The 19,146-nt window shown below is 38.3% G+C and overlaps 1 protein-coding gene across 1 annotated transcript in view; it reads right to left on the bottom strand.

Moving 5' to 3' along the window:
• Nucleotides 1-19,146, bottom strand: part of NPNT (nephronectin) — a 51,600-nt gene that overhangs the window by 20,095 nt on the left and 12,359 nt on the right. The window contains exons 4-8 of the mRNA XM_026847929.1: nucleotides 14,305-14,397; nucleotides 11,796-11,888; nucleotides 6,814-6,933; nucleotides 5,862-5,981; nucleotides 593-727 (exon numbers count right to left, since the gene is read on the bottom strand). Of these exons, the coding sequence (XP_026703730.1) occupies nucleotides 593-727; nucleotides 5,862-5,981; nucleotides 6,814-6,933; nucleotides 11,796-11,888; nucleotides 14,305-14,397 (561 nt within the window). The remainder of the gene's footprint in view (nucleotides 1-592; nucleotides 728-5,861; nucleotides 5,982-6,813; nucleotides 6,934-11,795; nucleotides 11,889-14,304; nucleotides 14,398-19,146) is intronic.

A 19,146-nucleotide genomic window follows, 5' to 3' on the forward strand; every position in this document is an offset into this window, starting at 1 on the left:
GTTGAGGCCCTGGGAAACTAAGACAGTGGGACCTGGGAACATCTTTGTTGAAGGACATACACCAGCTGCATTCCAGTCTCATGTCCAGACAAAGACAGAAGACAGGCTATTTCGCAACCCCTGCCTCTTCCCCACCTGTCTTCAGGGGAAGGAAAGTTGGGCAGCCTGGGTGAGAAGGAGCTGGGGTGTGCTCTAGCCGCATTTTCTTATCTTAGATCTTGAGGCATGCTACGGAGCACACCTGCATCACAGCTGAGACATAGCCTAAGCTCACATGCTGCTCCAAACCTACAACTGCCTGTGCACAGTGAAACCTGCGGGGACAAGGGCTTTGGAACGGATTCCTGGGATCATCAGGTCTGCTCTCCCACTAGCTTCCACAGGTGAACCAGTTAGAAGAATAGGGGCCAAATATATGCTTTTCACAGTCTATTTCTGTAATCCACTCTTTCCTAAAATACAGATGTTAGTGCAACCTAAAACAACCTGCTTCAACATTTCAGCCACAATAAGCAAATATTTCTCTTTAAACCAGTCATTTCAATTTTGAATATGCAGATCTATTACATGCACCTAAGAAATAAGTTATTACCATGGCATTGGTATTTGCCTCCGATGTACATCAGATCAAAGCCTTTATGACACCTGCAAATGTAACTTCCAAAAGTATTGACACAGTGCCTAAATCGTGGACAGATAACTCTCCCAGTAGCACATTCATCGATATCTGTGGAAACAAAGAAACTGTATTATTCTTAACAGAAGTTAAAATACAGTCCATACTATCTAAATTAAACTGTTTTCACATCATGAAAAACTAAAGAAGAATAGGCAAAATATTTTTTATGAGGTCCTTCTGGCTACAAGCTGGTCAGCCAGAAGTAACACCTCAGCACTTCTGGCTATGCCATCTGAGTTCAGCTCTTGGTCACAACCCCAAATTTTTATGCCTCCTGTGCCAGAAGGCTTTACAAATAGTGTGTCTGACAAGAGATGCACTGGCTTAATGAGCATTGCTACTGAATTTGGAATACCTGCTCTATGCTCTTGCCATCCTGGTACCCTTCCCCCTGGAGAGGAGATGTTTTGTAATTGCCCACAGAATGCACAACAGCTTCCTCAAGACCCCAGAATGCTCGTTCTTAAAACTGTAATGATATTTATCCAAAAAAGAGCTAGTTCATGTTATTTGTATTACTTTCTTTTGTCCCACTAAGCCCTGCCTGGTTATAAAGAGAGCACCTGGATTTACACATAAGGCATAATAATAAAACTACACTGGTAATTCTTTTTTTGAAACATGCCTGAAATATTGTTCTGTAGCACAGGTCATATGCACATATTCAACAGACATCACCTTACAGTAGAAAGTGGTTTGTTTTTTTAAAAATCTCACATGTCCCTAATCCATGACCTGCCCATTGAGCCTATCAGGAAATCGTCATCTGTTCCAGACTTGCTCTAAACAAAGAGAGTTCAACCTATTGCTGGGGTGCAGTATTTCTGGTTCGCTTATCAGTTAGTTAACACAGGCCAAATGCTTTTTGAGTACCTGCTCTTTGCTATCTCTTAGCCTGAAGTGTCTGCACTGTAGCTGACCTGTCCTTCCAAGAGAGGTTGGTCACCTAAGTGACCTTAAGATAACTCTGAGGTTCTGAGATCCATGGCTCCCATTTACCCTGCCAGGGGCTCCCAGCAGGACCTGAAGCAGTACTTCAGCAAGTGACATCCAGGCAAGGACAGAGGAGTGGGAAGACATGATGATGCTCAGTAAATGTCTGATGCCCCTCATCTCCCAGAAGATGCTGTTCTTCACACTGACTAACAAGCCAGGCAGCAGCCCAGGGAGCAGCTGATGCTCACCCAGCACTGCTTTCACTGCCTGGGAAACTCTCAGATGAGGTCAAGCTGATACACAAAAGCTGCTTGAGCTACCACTCACTTTGTAGCCCTTGGAAACCAAGCTGAAGCCTGCCGAGTGTTTGAACCCTAATTTTCCCTGAGGTAGAGGCCTGCCATGCACTGCTGCCTCTGACGCATGCCACTCGTGACGTTTGTTGGTTATCTACAGAGCACAGTTCAAGCCTTTGCTCTGCAGCTCTATCAGGAAAGGCAAGATTTTGATCTCCACGCAATTCTTTTCCCAAAAGGAGCACTTCAGCTGCAGGTGTCAAGAGTGCAAAACAAAGCTGAGTGATTTATGCCCTGCTGCTTGTGAAAGTGGCCTGAACAAGGCAGAGAGAAGCCCAAGTCTCTGGCACAGCACAGGAAAAATGTTACCACAAAACTGCTGCTAAGTTAGGGCAGCTACCCGAGGCAGGGGAGATGTAGCTTCTTAAATTCTCCAAGCTGCATTTCCCTAGAGAAGTGACCTAAAGCCATGATTCACTGGCTAGATGGGCTGTCCCAGTAGCTCCTGCTGCCACTGCCCCACTCTGCATGAAGAATTACTGAGGACAGCAAGGATACAACCCCTGAGTTCCCATATTCCTGGCACATCAGACTGCTCTGACATAGCAGCTCTCCTTCACTCTGTCAGGAGCACTTCTGCCATGCCGCAGTAAGGGCCTGAATGAGAACACAAAGGAGACCAACACTGGGCACCTCTCCACATGCCTGAATTGCCCTATAAATCTGCCTCTTGGTTTGAATCTATTATCAAAGTTTCAGGCTTTGAATACACTATTAACAGCTTTATAAATTCTACCATTTTCATTACCATTATTTAATTTACAAGTCACAATTTTCTGCCCTTTATTAAAATATTATTTCAAGGCTGTAAATTTCAAATTCTTGATTACTATGAGTTTGTTGGGGTTCGTTTTGGTTTTCATTTTTAAACCACAATTTCAAAAAGCAATTCAGTAAGAAAAAGATTAGCCACCGAATACATACCTCATCATGGCATGGATTATGTCCTTCAGAACCCAACACAGCTTGTCCCACCTTTCCCTCTGTACCTATACATGGTTTTCAAATTCCCATAAAGCAGTAAGTATGGTAGATGAGAGCACTGCAATGGTACTGTTTAATTTTCTAGGCAGTTATACAGCCTAAAGATACAGGATTGAACTGCTAATCAATACCCTGTTGAAAACTGACACAAAAATAATGGAAAAAAGCAAGTCTACTACTTGCATTTTATATGAGAGGTGGGTGGATTCTTGTTACTGGTGGGAAAAACACATTTTGATCATTAGCTAGAAGCTGGTTTGCAAGTCTTTGCTGTAGTTCTCAAACACCTCAGCAACTGTGTCTTCTTTCAAGTCCACATACCTGAGCCAATTCACACCTGGGCCCAAGTGGAGTAAGGCTGTTTCCCTTTGCCCGCTGCAACATGCTGTGGCTCGGGCCTGCTTCCTCTGAAAACTAGGTGTGAAAGGGTGATCTGTATTCTCCCCTCAGCCTGGTCTGCCATGGAGGTGCATGCCCAGACTTAGCACCAGGGAGCTGCTCCAAAGGCACATAATACAGACAGCACCTAACGCTGTGACAGTCAGTCTTCGAATTTCAGTCTTGCTGTCTCCTGCTCTAAGTATGACCATATTACCAACTCAACCACTAAACAACTACGAGACTGATTTCAAAACAAGATGATTTTTTAAGTTTACAAGGCCATATTTACAGGTTTCTATGCACAACCAAAACAGGAAGAAAGAATTTATTTTACAGTGAAAATAATTATTTTCAGTCCTCAAATTGATTTTCTGAATCAATCAGATTTTCTGAAGCTGAAATCTGTATACTGCTAATTTCATTAAATGAAAATCCCAATTTGAAAAACTAGCAACACTGATTGATTTACTGATTCAAGATTAATTAATTAATTTGTCAAATAATCCATATTTTTACTGCATACTTTGGTGAATTACTTTTCAATTTGTTATTATTTAGTTTGTATGATTTGCCTTCACAACCAAATTGTTTGGTGGCTCTTTAATGATTGTCTGGAAGGAACATTTTAATGAAAGAATGATCAGCATGAGTTAAACTAAGAATAGAATAATGCCTAGAGGAATTTCCACCTGTGCTAAAAATAAACATTACATTCCCAGCTGTCTTTCAAACTCTCCTCAAACAAGGATTTCATGAGCTGCAGCCAATGTACGCTTCAATATTTTTACCATCATCTACATTTCTCTTTGTACTGCAGCAATACCCAGACCCTCACTGGAGCTGACCACCTCCCCAACAGCAATGGGCTTGTACATACGTGAGGAAAATGCACAGTCTTAGTTCCAGATAGCTTCAATTTGTGGAGGTATTTACTGGTTTTAGTACAACTCAAACTTGATAAGAGAAATAACAAAAAAAGGGTGCATGTCACAATCACTTCTTACCAAAAAAGGGGAGTAGATCATGTTATGACCCATGAAGGACAGACATCTCTTGCTGTGACTATTTTCTCTGTATTGTAGAAGACTGCTCTGAAATTTTTGTGGAAAATTTTTAAAATAGGTTATGAGATCAATCTGTATGATGCACACTCAACTGAAATATGGGTACATAGTTCTTCACCTTTCTGGGGAAAAGGTGTTTTTTTGAAAACTACACCAAAGAACTGGAAGAGCCTCATATAATTAATTGGCTTGAGTGCTAGTCTTCATCATTAAAAGTGCACCTTTGTTATTTCAGAGTATGAAGTCTGCCTGAATATAAAAATGCACACTAGGAGAATCTTTCAAGTCTTTTTCTAGCAAATTTCTTTACTTGGTATAATTTCCTGAATTTATACTTAGAATCACTCAGCTTACTAGAGCACAGAACAAGTCTCTTCCAAAGACTTCTGCCTGCCACAATGTCCACAGTGTGATTAGTCACAATTCAATACCTTCAGCATGTGACAATGGTGGGGTTTTTTTTCTCCTGTTCTACCCATTCTTTTGCATACATAAACATGCCAATCATGCACTTGAGAAAGCCTCTGACTTAGAGCTGAACCTGCTTCTCACATCAGAAGATCTAGAATCTGTCTCTTGCTCTGCCAACAAATTGCTGGTCAACATGGGTCAGCAACTTGGAGAACCACCTTCCCTGTGGACAGCCATAATGCACAAATAGATGTTTAGGACACCCACATTCTCTTACTTTCTTTCAGGGCAAGTATTATTACCGGTTATGGAACTGTAGCACTGCGTTGGATATAAATAATAAAACCACTGGAGCATCATATCCACTCAGGATGTATAGTTAATGACTAATGAAATCACATGTCACGCTGTTCTTCAGACCACAGTAGATTATGACACAATACAGTCTGATTAACCATAAACACTCTTCCATGTTTACGAATGTGGGAACAAAATCACTTTTACACAGTCTGAATTCCTGAGTTTATTTTAATCTGGAGTTTTCACAGTATGGAAGACAGACAGTAGCTTCAATCCCATTAATATTGGGAGCATGCACAGACCTTCAACTTGTCCTAATAATTTCCATTAATTTAACCCTCTTCTCTCTGAGACTAGGCACCATCTTGCTGAGTATGAGGGAGAGCTGACCTCCCCATTTCTTTTTTTTTTTTTTTTAATGCAAGCAGGTACTGTGGATTCTCTATTAGCAATAGTTTAAAATGCCCCAGTAACAGCAGTGTAAGGGCCAAGGACTGGGATGTCAAAGCAGCCTGTGTGAGTTTTAAGCAGTCAGTGAAACTTGCAGGAATGGAGGAAAACAGTAGTGATTTCTGACAGATCACCTGAGAGCACTTGAGCAATGTGCCTATCCCAGTTCTCTTTAGAACTATCTTTAAACTTCATGTATAATGTGTTCTAAATACAACTGATAAACTCTCTTGAATGGCATTCAGTGGAATGATAAAATCATTTTGGAGAAAAAAATTAAATTTACATTTGATCACCTACCTATGCAAGTCCTGCCATCAGGCCCTAGCTGCAGTCCAGGAGAAGGACAGCGGCAGCGTACTTCCCCTTTCAGGACATCACAGCCATACTGACAGTTTGCCATCGAGCAAGAAAGGGCATCTAGGGAAAAATAATTGAACATATTTAGATAAGTACTCTGATCAGTACCAGAAAATGACTAAAAACTTTGGAGAATTAAGACATCATGTAATTATGACAGAAGTGGAAAAATGCTTGTTGAATTTGACAGGTATCCATTCAGGCTTTAAAGAGCAAATGCATTTGCAGTAAATTTTTTCTTTCCACAAATTGCATCTCTAAAGAAAAAAAAAAAAGGAAAAAAAGAAACCCACTACAATTGTAGCAAGTTGTGTCATGGAATGCAGCCTCCATGAGGAATATAAAGCCCAGTATGTACTACAAACCTTCCTGGACAGTACTGCCATTTTAAAATAGGAACATCTTTAATTAAAGGTAATTTCTCTCCCCTTTTCTCTGTCCAGACACTCTAAATATCCACTTTTATGGGAGCAAGCAGGAACCTGATCTCCACAGAGATGACAGTACAATTTTATACCAGTCAAACAACCAACATCTGCAGCTTTAATGATTTTACATTCATAAAGATGTAACACAGCAGAACTGCAGGTGTCTTGCTGCAATGAAAACTGCAAGCACTTGTCCTTGAAGGCCAATTAACAGTGATTTACAGCACTGAAGAATGCTTCTAAGGAAATGTGTAATAAAACTAATAAAACCCAAAATATTTGCTCTTGTTTTGTTCAGCCTAATTTCATTAGATGAAAGAAGCTCATCGTGTGCAACTGCCTCATTTCCAGCACGATTAATCTTTTACTTTGGGACTCATCTTCATTTCATAGAAGCTTCCCAGGGAAACCCAAGCAGGGATCTTGAGGAGTTTGAAAACAGAAAGCAACAAGCCTTGCCATACTTGAGCACGTTCCATCTGGCATAAGCATGTAGCCATTCAGACAGTAGCACTTGTAGCTGCCGTAGGTATTCATACATCGGTGTTTGCACGGCCGTGGCTTTAGTCCACACTCATTTAGGTCTGAAAAGAAGGGTACAAGGAAAGTTGGTGGGAAAAAAAATATACAAAGTATGTGTGAAAAAACTACTAGCTCAAGTTCCTGGAGGAAGAAGGAAAAATATGGCAATTGTTTTTTTTATACGCAGTGCAGCTGATAGCAAGTGTCTAGAACATCCTGCATGAAGCACTGTTCACCCTTCCAGCCAAGTGGCATATTTTCTTCTGTTTCACAGATATCTGTTCAGAAATGATAGTATTAGCATTAGATTAATTGCCAACAGAAGTTTCACTAGGGAATGCACAAGCTCAGGCTGCCCACATCTTGCCCCTATTCACATTGATATCATGTCCAGGACCAGCCAGAACTCTGGAGGAGGAGGAGAAAGGAGAAAGCTAAAGTCACTGCTGCAATCACTATCAGCAATTCTGATACTGATTCAGTGATTCACTATCATGCTTCAATATTAGTCGCAGAGGAAGGCAGGAAAGCTGAGGCTAACATACTTTAAACAATCTCACAGAAAAAACATATTCCTTACTATCTAGAACATACTGAAAAAAAAAAAAAGATGATATTTGCAAAGGACTATCCATGAAGGCTACTATTTCAGATTTACAATTTAATACAGAATTCATGACTTACTGAAAATATTCAGCATACAATTTTCATATTAGTAGAAAAGGCTTCTAACAGGAAGAAAAGATTTAGTGAGCATTTCCTTCAGAATTCTGTTCCAAGAATGTCTGTTGGTTTTATCTGAGTAAACCAGAATAATTTGTTACTTAGTTATTTGTGTACTTATGAGTAAAGATGCAATAAAGGTGAAAATAATAAATCTATTCACAAATCCAGCCAGCAAGTACTTAAACAACTGAGTTACTGACCCTTATCTCTAATATTGCATAATGCTGTCTGGAGGTCTGTTACAGTAAGAAAGTCACTGTTATTTCCAGGAACTTTTCAAAAAGCCGTCTCCACCACTAAGCGCATTCTCATCAAAAGTCACTCCCTAATTCATGTAGCAGAAAGCTAAGCCTTGGGGCTCCTACCATGTGGTAGACACATGAACACAGTAGCCACTTTATAAAATGCCAGCTGAGATGACACAAGCTTTCTATGAACTAGATATAAAGACTCAGAGTTAAGACATTTAAACAGAAAGACAAATATAGCTCTGGTTAGAATGAAGTCAGTAATTCTGAACAGTGTTTATGTGTATCATTACATCTGTTGTCTTCTGACCTACTTTGTTTTCATCTTCATAGGGTCAAGGGAGAGCAAGCATCATGCAGACAGGTATTTGCCCCTCCCCACAACACTTCCCCTAACTGACAGGTATGACTTTTTTTTTTAACTTCATTTTCCAAGGCCTTGGGAAGATCAGCAGGTTTAAGGATAAGAGGGTAGTGGTAAGGGACATGATTTTCCCTTTCTTCCTGCAGAAGGCTCAACAAGATGTTTCTAGTAAGACTGAAGGGAAACATTTGCTCCTAGAGCTGTGAGGAAGACCAGGTGAGTGTAGGCAGGACTTCAGAGAGGAGTTGTTAAAGTAAGAGCTGGACCTGTGCCTGACAAACAAGGAGTGATGACCATCTCCACAGTCTCCCTACAGATCACACGTTGCAGAAAGAGCATCCCTGTTCAACTCCTACTCTTTGGAAGTCTGAAAACATTTCTGGAGTTGCTAGAAAATACTTTTCCCAGCATGCACCAAATGCCACAATCACAAGAATCTACCTGCTGGGTCTGAGAGAAACAGCTGTAGAAGAGATGTACATTTTCTACTGAAAAAGAGAGATCTTCAGCTAAGAGTTGTGACTATTTATCTAGTACCTCACAGGTCAGATGGAAAAGCAGCAGATGATTACGCTAGAGGGGAAGGGCAAGTTTTCACTGTGAAAATCTTTGCGTAAAAAAACCCACTTTTGTACAAAAATGATCAGTAATAAACAGGTGAAAGCTCGCATTTTGGGAGGCAAACTTCTCCGGCCAGCACAAAAAGCTGCTTTTGTCTTTCTTCTGTAAAACTTACTACAATTAGGCAGCTCCTGACAGACATTATTGCTACATTAACCTATTCATTACACATGCAACACATCTGTTAAAAAAGTCATTGTTAAATTCAAAAACTCTGTTAGAGTTTAACTTCAATTCATAAAAGTATCCCCACAGAGTCCACACTATTGACTATTCTGAGATTTATGGATAACAGTCATTTTGAAGAGAAAGAAAACTTCCTTAAGTCTAAAATATTTGCATTCTTCCTCTTTTGTACAAAAAGCATCACTTTACAAAATAAATGCACGACAGAGCTAAGTATAAAATACTTAATTAGAAGTAGGCTCCTAATGAAGAAAGGTAAGGATGAAATTAAGCTGACAGGGCAGGATTTTAACAGTGCCTGTGTTAACTTCTAGTGCTTACATCCCACTGCGCTTCAGCTCCTAAATTCAGATACTCCTGAAGACTTTACCCTTAAGAACTGTCTTCCATTTATTTCCAGAGCTACAACCACAGATTCAAAGTTGAAAACAGTAAGAATTTATGACTGTTCTCAATTTACCATCTTGCATAAAGTAGATTACATTATGAGCTTTAAATAATTGGATCTTTCTCTAAGGACTCTGAATACTACACCACCATTTGGTAAAAAATATTCTTAGTACAGAAATGAAAGCTCTAATATTGACAAATAGACACTATTAGTAACATATGCTAAGAATAACCTGATCTTAAAAAGTAGGTGCAATCAACTGTATTAAGATATCACGACATGCTTTGCATTTGTGGAATTTTTACTGAATTATTTCTACTGTCTTCATTCTATTTCTGCCTGTGAACAAATGCTGTCAATATCAGGTTTTGATTGACAGCTTTAAAAAACATCCCGAAAGTAAAATGGCTGTGCATTGATAAAGGTAAAATTTTTTAACCTTGACTGATGTAACAGAAAGCTAAGGTCACAAGGCAGCAAAACCAGGCTGTTAGCACAACTCCACTTAAGCCCAAACCTCATGTGTCATGGGTTTTCACTTTTGCCTTGGAAATTAACTACTGAGAGAAAGATGTTTTTAACCTTGCAGAGTCAGACTGAATGCTACTGTTTAGCAAAACAGGTACTGGCAGTGGTGTGGCTGCTTAAGAGAGAAGTCAGCCTGCAAAGAGGTTAGGTGTGTTAGAGCATACTGCTCACAGCCCATCTTATCTTCCCCACAATGCAACTTCTTTTCACTAGTGAAGATGAGCACACACTTGGAAACTGCACGACAAGCACCATTCATTTCCTAGGAGGCACACTGTAGGGTTACTGGCAGGTCCTACTGGTTCTATGTAAAGACCTGTATGAAGATGCTGACAGCTCTCTCGAGCCACCTCCACGCACCCATAATCTGTAACAGCGTGGTTCTCTAAGAAGAGTCCAGATGTACTGGACATGGACTCAGGTAGTGCTGAAACACTCCTGCCATTTATACACTTGATCTTTTTGTGTGTGTTAAGTCTATTTTTTCAAGAACAGGTTCAGGCTAATGTTAGCAGTCAAAAAATCAGCCACAGCAACATACCCTCTTGAACAAATGCTGGTTACTTATCAGTTGTGTATTTCAAGCAGTATAAATGTCCATGAATCAGAAGAGGAAATAAGAAAACAGCTAAACTCAAGGAGTAATAAAAATAACAATCTTACATTGTTTTTCTTTCTAATAAAGTATCGTTTCTTTTAGTCACTTGTAATCTCACACTGGAATTAAAAATATAAAGCCCAACACTATTAAAAAGTTTAACAAATCCCTTTAATCTCTTTGCAGGAATGTCCACTCACTGTCCTGCACTTGAGAATTTCACTGTTCAGCCACTTAAATTCCCATGTTGCCTACAATTGTACAGTCACAAAAAACAGTATTCTTAATTTCAAAATAACATGAGACAGCACTGTACATAAAAGCAGACTGACAGTTCTGGGCATGATGGAAAGCAGGTCTGTAACATAAGCACAGGCTGCTGAGCACAAGTATTTTATTTTTAAAGAAATGAAATGAAAATGTGAATGTAAGGGAATGACAAGAGTGCTATGCTGACAAATCTGGATGTGACTTCTTTGACTACTGCGTGGCACCACACAAGATCTTGGGTAATAACTGACTTTAGGGCACAATTAACAATGGGGCACTAACTCCTAGGAAGATGCAATACACTGGTATTTATTTAGCTTCTGTAGAAAACATCACTCACACCTTTTCTGCCTTTTCTGCCTATTATCTAACTTGGATCAGGCAATACAAAAAGTCAAATATTCAATACCAAATTTACTCAGATTTTGAAAAGAGTAGACCAGGGATCAGAAACTAAATGAAAAAAACAGTAGATCAGCTTTCATTTCCAGCAACTATCATCATCACACTATCATGTCAAACTTATGACCGGAGATTTATATCACCCTAAGAGAGTTTTCTTCACATCACTTAGTCCGATTAATGAACAGCTGCCAAATGAAGAAGTTAACAGTCCTCATTTTCTTCAACTTCCAGTTTTATGTAAATCACAGTTTTGTCTTTATCTAACCTGATAAACAATTCCTATCACTCTCACTTTAAAAGGGAATTCAGAAACAAAGTGCAGGCCCTGAAAGAAGAGCAGAGGAAAGTAACAAAAGCAAGTTGTAATCATAAGTATGGTGGAGAGTCAAGTCTCTTCAGAATAAAGGTGCACAGCATCAAGGAAATGCAATAATTTATTTGCTCTGCATGCTAATGACACTGCAGGTTCAGGTTCTGCATTGCAGCCATCATCTATTACCCTCCAACCCCTTTGCAAGAAACTGTATTACTGTTTCAAGCCGTGCAGGTAGAAGGAGCACGCCACCTGAAATACAGGTCCATCTCACCCCTTGATGCTATATTTCTTGCATGATGATCCAGAGGGAGGAAGAGAAGTGCTTCACTGCTCTGACCAGGTGGACTTGTATATGGCTGCTCATCTTCACAGGATGGGAAGAAGGCATAGTAAAAATGAAATTACCAGATCTTTGTAATATGCATTACTTCATCATTTTAAAAAAATTAAAATACACATATATATATATATATATATATATATATATATAAATAAAGTGCTGGCAAGAATTGTATTAGAAAGAGAAAGTAGAAAACTTTGCATCACGTTCCTGGAACAAACAAGGTTAGAAGATAGCAAGTTACAGAAGAGCAGCCTTACGTTCTTTGCAGGAAGAAAACCTTTCCCAGCCACATGAAGTTAACCTGCATATGCCTTAAATTACTAGCAAAAATCACAAGTTTTCAACCATTTGTATTCGTCTGTGAACAAAGACCTTATTGAAGAACAGATCAATTTTCTGATGAACACATTTCGAAATAAGTATTAGTTCTGTTATTATCACTATAAATTAGAGAGGTGTCACGGGGTATTTTCTTTCACATTGCTTAGCTTTTTCTTAACTGGTTACAGCTCTAAAACTGGGATCAAATACCTAGAAGAGAAACACTAAAGCTGCTCAGGAGATTTGAATGCTGTAGGGAGAGCACATGGTTAGCTCTCGAGCAAAGTCACTGCAATTGAATTGCTGATGATAGCAACATACTTAAAAGAAGTAACAGCTAATCCTAACTTCTGAGTGACCTAAAGCAAGGTCTGGATTGCCACAGCAGCTGCAGTGCCACTAGAAAAGGACAAGTACCCAGGCATCATCATACATCCTAGAAAGACTTCCACCTCTGCAGGCAAACTCCACCATTTCTTCTGCCAACACCATTACTTTCTGTTATTACTAATTATGATTCTACAACAGAAATGAGAAAGATGGCTCATGGACTGAACAGGACGGGTGCTATATTAAGGTATAACAACACAAGTCACACTCATCCTGTGCAATTTGTATTTTCTCCCAGCAGAAGCAGGCTCCGCATCCACTGTGCACTTTCAAGTCTCACCTAAACATGGAACCAACAGATGGGAAGAACGCATACCCTGACCCCAGAAATAGCTCAGGGGTCTCACCATATAGTAAAATAGCTATAGGCTGTAGTCACCTGAACTGGTGTACATCTGGGACACCACAGTCAGCAGGCACCTCGGAAACCTCACATCTGCCATGGCAACTTTGCCACCAATACCATGCAAGAACATTTGATCAATACTGCCTAATATGCTTCTTTTAATCATTTATCAACACTTTTTTTTTTTTCCTTCCTTAGCATTTAGTGGAAAGCAGATAGTTGAGATTAAGACTGCTGCCTCCAGCAATTTGCATAGCATTCTTTTGATATTGTTAAAGGTATTAGTACAAATAAAAACTGTTACATATACATATAACAACTGTTAGCTCACTGCACTGTTTTCTAAAAAAGTTCCAGACTGACCAAAACAGGTGTAGAATAATAAAATTGTAACAACCCATCCTTTAAAATGTCAGCCCGAGTAAAGGAAAAAGGAGACAGGCTAATCTGAGAGATGACAGAATAAACTAAGCTTAAAACAGAACTGATAAATACAACTTTCATTTCCACACCAGTTTGGGAAGGATTAATAAATCTAAGAATAAATACGTATCTATTTTTAAATAAAATCATTCACTCTAAAATCAACATGTCAAAAGAAGGTTAGCAAACATCAAGGTACATTTCTGAACAACATAGTTCTGAATGTCACAGTTTTCTACCATACTTTCTCAGCACTCTCAGAAAATGTTTGAATTTTTTTCTGTAGGCTGAGACAACTGGAAAAGAAAACCGTCTTACTGAGATATCTTTGTATGTGAACATGTCTTAGGCATCAAAATCTAATAAATCATGTACTACAATTCTGTTTATACTCTATGATCTTTATACCATTACATGTTTGGAGATATTTTTGGCAAAAATAGCACAATGAAACTCTATTGATAATTCAGTAAGAAAACCTTTACATTTCCAACTATTACATACGCACTAAAATTTATTCCTACCTAGCTAGTTCAGGATTAGAAACACAAAAATGAGAATGCATGAATATTTTTTAAATTATTATATTATAATTTATATTATATTATATTAATAACCAAATCTGAAAATTGTGACTTTATGAAATAACATTCTTGACCACAAGATTAAAGTAATTTGATTCAGATTCAGGAGAGCATGTAAATGCATCCTTTATATTAAACTCACTGATTTCATCTCAATGAAAGCAATTTTTTCCCTGTGTTATCCCACTGATGATACCATTCTCTCTACAAGCGTCAGTCCCAATATCAGAATAGCTACGCAGTAACAGACCTGGTATATGAGTTCACTACCCTATAAATGCAGGTGACACACACAGTATTTGTCAAGAGAGGGATTAACAATACTTCGTCGATTTCATGAAGAAATTATCTTACTTGGACTTCACTTTCTTACCTTGGTTGCAGGTTTTTCCAGTGTATCCTGGGTGGCACTTACACTTGTTTGGCCCAACACATTCACCATGTTTGCATCCTGGCTGGCATATAGCTGTAAATAGAGGAATACTCATTATCCTTCCACTTCAGTCATGGCTGACAGCGCTTTACTTTGAAACATGGCAACAACCTAACAAATAGTACCATTTATGCACTTCCCTTCAGCATCGTTATATTCCTCAAATATCACTGTTCAAAGATCAGGCGCACTTCCAAAAATAGCCACCACCCCAATACATATAGGAAGAGTGAGATACTTAACAGTAGTCTTTGCACAACACTACACTGTGCTGTTTCTGCGATATTAAACCCATTCAATACCTAATCAGCAAGTAGGCAATGGGCCTTCACTTGCCCTATGTATGTATGTACTACGATTCATGTCATTAAATTTGGTAAATCTGGAATATGCCACAGCTATACAGAAAATGCATACTCCAATATCATAGGCGACAAACAAAGCCATAGCAGTAGCACAGATCCCCACATTCACCGTTTTCCTCTATAAGGTAACACTCTTTACTCCCTTATTAAGCAATGTTTTGCCTGAATCTCTCCCTTTTGGGTATTTGGATTCTGGCATGAGAATTACTTTTTATGTTGTTCTTTTGGAGGGAAAAAGGACTGAGTAAAAGCAAAAGCAACATCAACTGTAATATGCTGCTTTATCACTGCACTCATCCAAGTCATTCTACTCAGAAAATTTTAAGCATTTATTACCCAACCTGTGGTACAGATATAGTCTCAGAATGTGAAGTTACGGTGTATTCTGCTTACAGAGCCAAATTTGCCAGGTAATTTCTAATTCTCCAAATGGAGTATAAATACAGAGCTAAAAGAAATACTATCTAGGAAGACATTTTTTTGGTATCACTCTCAATATAACACAAATAAAATTCATAAAACAAACTTTAAAAACTTCAATAATAAAACAATTGCTTCTTAAGAAGTATAAGAATTCATGCACAAATGTAGTTTTACTGATGTAGGATTAGCTAACTTCATAACAGGAATATTCTCAGAGGGTAACAAATCCTGCATAACTCTGGAAACCCTTTCACAGCTGAAAATTTTAAATAATATTTCCAAGTCTTTTTTATTAGAAACATCTTTCTATTACTAAACATACTGTTTCAACCTACTGGAAAAATGAAGTATTTACTATGCTTTAAAATACAGTTTATCATTATATGACAAAATGCAGATGCAAAATTCTGGTGAGCTTACTGTTTAAGCAACACGGACACAAATTAGACAGAAATCAGAGGGTGGCATAACTTGAATACCCTGTAATCAGGATTTACTATTTACCCTGGCTTTAAGTTTATTTTCTAAACTAACAGTATCTTTCAGAATTTGCAGAGTAACTAACAAGATCCAGCTGTAATATTAATTAATCTGACAACAGGCTGTATCATAAAACTGGATGTATTAAGGATATATTTTAACAAAAATCTGTCAGAACGCACTCAGAAATGTAGCTTGCATTCTAGCCAAGATGTTCAACAGGGCTGAATTAAACAAAATTGAAACAGACACAAGAGATTAGTTTTGGTTGTGGATGAACTATGCAAACACATCTCTTATGTTCTAAAATCTTTTCCATATGATTCAAATAATCCAAAATCGGCAATTCCCACAAATGCATCCACAGAAGCAGTTGTTAGCATAGAAAGAGTTTGCTTCAGTTTTAGGACTTCATTTGCCCTTTATTATCAGAACATTTTTTGTTTAAATGTTATATATGTATAGATATGGCCAGTGATATGCCCTGAGAACATAAAACTTTGTTTTCCATCTACAGCACTGCTCTTGACAGATCTTCCTAACGTGATGGTACAGTCTCTTTATGAAAACTGTCTTAAGAAATATCTTAAAAGGCAACAGAGACATGTTTCTAGTTAATGAAATTTTTTTTTTCCAGTAAACACTATCAAAAGACAAAGAAAAGGGATTCAGGTTCAGAAGTGTTAGGAAAAGGGACTGCTTAGACTACTAAAAGGTATGTTTCAAAAAGTAGGCCCTTGGGTAATGGAGAGATTTGACTGAAGAGCAACTGATACATCATGAAAAACTTCTAGAACATTGTACCTGAAAACAATTAATTCTTTTTTAATCATTATGGTCATAAACAGAAAAAAAAAATATCCTCTTTGTGTAAAAGCTCATTTAGACACTGAGACTCATATTCCTGACATCATAGACCCAAGTCTAATTAGAGGTGATGGTGGCAAAACAGACTATGACGACCAACATCATGACTTTGAAGTCACTGGGCAAAAAGATAAAGTTGTGATCTAAACTACAGCAGAGAAACAGAAATTACTATAAATATGTTTTTGAAAGCTTCCATGAAACTTCAATGGCACTCTCAAGAAAATCCATATTGTGGAGTGGGATTCAGTTACATAATAATTATTCTTTAAAAAACACAAAGCATCATGACATCAACTTGCTGCGAAGTGTTACAGTTGAGAAACTGAACCTGTGGCTATGTTAGTTTAGCTGAGTTTTTAAAAGTCTTGGACATTCCCTCAATTGCAGATTATAAATTAGCAGCAACTCAGATAGAGGAAGAAACCATCTCATACTTAAAGATGAAAAGCCTTATAAAATTTGGTAATGAAATGTTCATTTCATTTAGAAATGAAAATGTTCCTCTAATTCAGAAGGTCAAATACATTTGTATTAGGAATCAGATGTTTTGCTTAATTCTCTGTTAACCAAGTAGGTCAGATATCATATCAGAACAAAAATCATGTATTAGCATATGTTTAAACAAATAATATACAGTGGTCTACAGATATGAAACATGTAACAGGCCATGTTATTAAATCTAGCAATTGGATCTATGGGATCTTCAAGAGACCATCTAGTCCAAAACATCTCAGTAAACTCAGCACCATATGATGCAGTATTTAATATCTTGTATGACATCCAGGTGGGTAATTCCTGTTCTCGTCTACCTCCTAGTCTCAAGATATAATTAAGAAATCCACTTAAGTCACATGACAGATATCTCTCTTGTTTTGAAAAGTCTCACTTAAAGGACATCTCAGCTTCACAGCAGTCTACAGCTCAAGAGTCTCTACTACCACAAGGACAGTTTCCTAATGATTAGCAAACCACTATCCATTACTTTTCTACTCATTAAACAGGTATTTGAAACCTATGTTTGCTGCCAAACACTGTACTTGAAGAAATCCTGTTTATTCTGTGCACTTTGGCTACTTAAGTATTATGCATCTTCTTTATACACAGCTACTGAAATTCAATACAACGTTACAAGTGAAGAATTTCTATACACAAGAGAAGCACTTTGCAGTAAGCTTAGCAACATCTGTAGCTCTGCCAACACCACTGACACATCCCACAGCATTTCCGATCGGGAATCAAGCCAACTTCACCAAGCAACTCGTACATCCTCCCATTCACTCAAACAGGATTTGCACAGTGCTCAGGACATAAGAAAGAGACGGTGTCCAGTCCAGCCTGCACACCTGGCTGGGGTTCCACCAGCAACATCTACACGCCCTTTGCTCCAACCTCTACCAGAGTCACCAGGCCCAGGGGGGTGTCATGGCTCAGGCTCTGCCATCTGCACCCTGCCAATACTCCCTTCTCCAGAGGAGGAGCTGCCCCTGAACAGCAGCACATACATACTCACTGACTCCCAAAGGGCTCCATTTGAACGTGGCCAACAGTGAGATTCAGGTATAAAAATTAACTTGAGCCTGACTTTCAGCATTTCTTTTAACAGAAGACAATTATTTCAGTTGTTTGGTATGAGTCTAGGCATACACTATGTATGCTGATGTAACTGGGTTTTTTCTTTGAATTTTCTACTCAATCTCTTACAAAATTCTGGATAGGATAGGATGGGATGGGGATAGAGATAGGGACAGAATATTTCAGTTGCTCTTCCCACACACAAACACATAGAGCTTACCCATTTTTTTAACATAGACTCATAAGTAGTAGAGAATAAAGCCTCCTAACTAATATTCATTGCATCTTGACAATTGAAAATTTCCCCACAACTGACCACAAGAACCAACACAACACCATTTCCCTCTGATCAACTCACATTTACAATGACTGAAGTCATGTGCATGGACTTCAGTCTGCTACGCAAGAAGGAAATGTAGACAGTGGAGAGTTACACCAGGCTGAGAAAGTCACTCTCTTACACATTCAAGGCAATGAAGGCCAGAAGGTAAGAGTCTGAAAAGGTTGCCAAAGAGAAGCAAAAACTTCCTACTCTTTATAATGGTGCTTGTTTAAAAAGAATATAGAAGTACACTTGTATAAGAAAAGCGCCACTAAAAAAAGATTGCTAACTCATTATTGAATCAGTATCAACAATGACCTACCATTTCTCAAAAAATTCCTCTCTTGAAAGCATTTAAACTGGCACTCCCATCACATAGTAATGTGGACTGAGACAGAAATAAATCTCCTAAACACAGCTATTTTCATCTTTAGCCAATTGCTGATTATTTATCTAGGCCATAGAATAAAACTACAATTAAACTTTCCATTTCATTTTGTTGCCTAATATATAAAAGAGATATCAGTAAATAAACTCTGGTCTCATGATTATTCCTTGCAGCTTGATCATCTTTCATTCTTTTTTTGGGCCAGATGTGAAGACTTACTCTGTCTCAGTTCTCACCAACTTCAATGGAGTCAAGAAGGTATCCTAAAGCCTTTTATTTGGCCATAAATCTAACAGTACCTATTTTAAAGGTTGGCAAGAACTACCTTTTCCTCCAAAATAAGGTGATAAATACCACATTTT

This window comes from Athene cunicularia (assembly GCF_003259725.1).
Source record: "Athene cunicularia isolate RWA chromosome 4 unlocalized genomic scaffold, athCun1 chr4_part2, whole genome shotgun sequence".
NCBI classification, from domain to species: domain Eukaryota; kingdom Metazoa; phylum Chordata; class Aves; order Strigiformes; family Strigidae; genus Athene; species Athene cunicularia.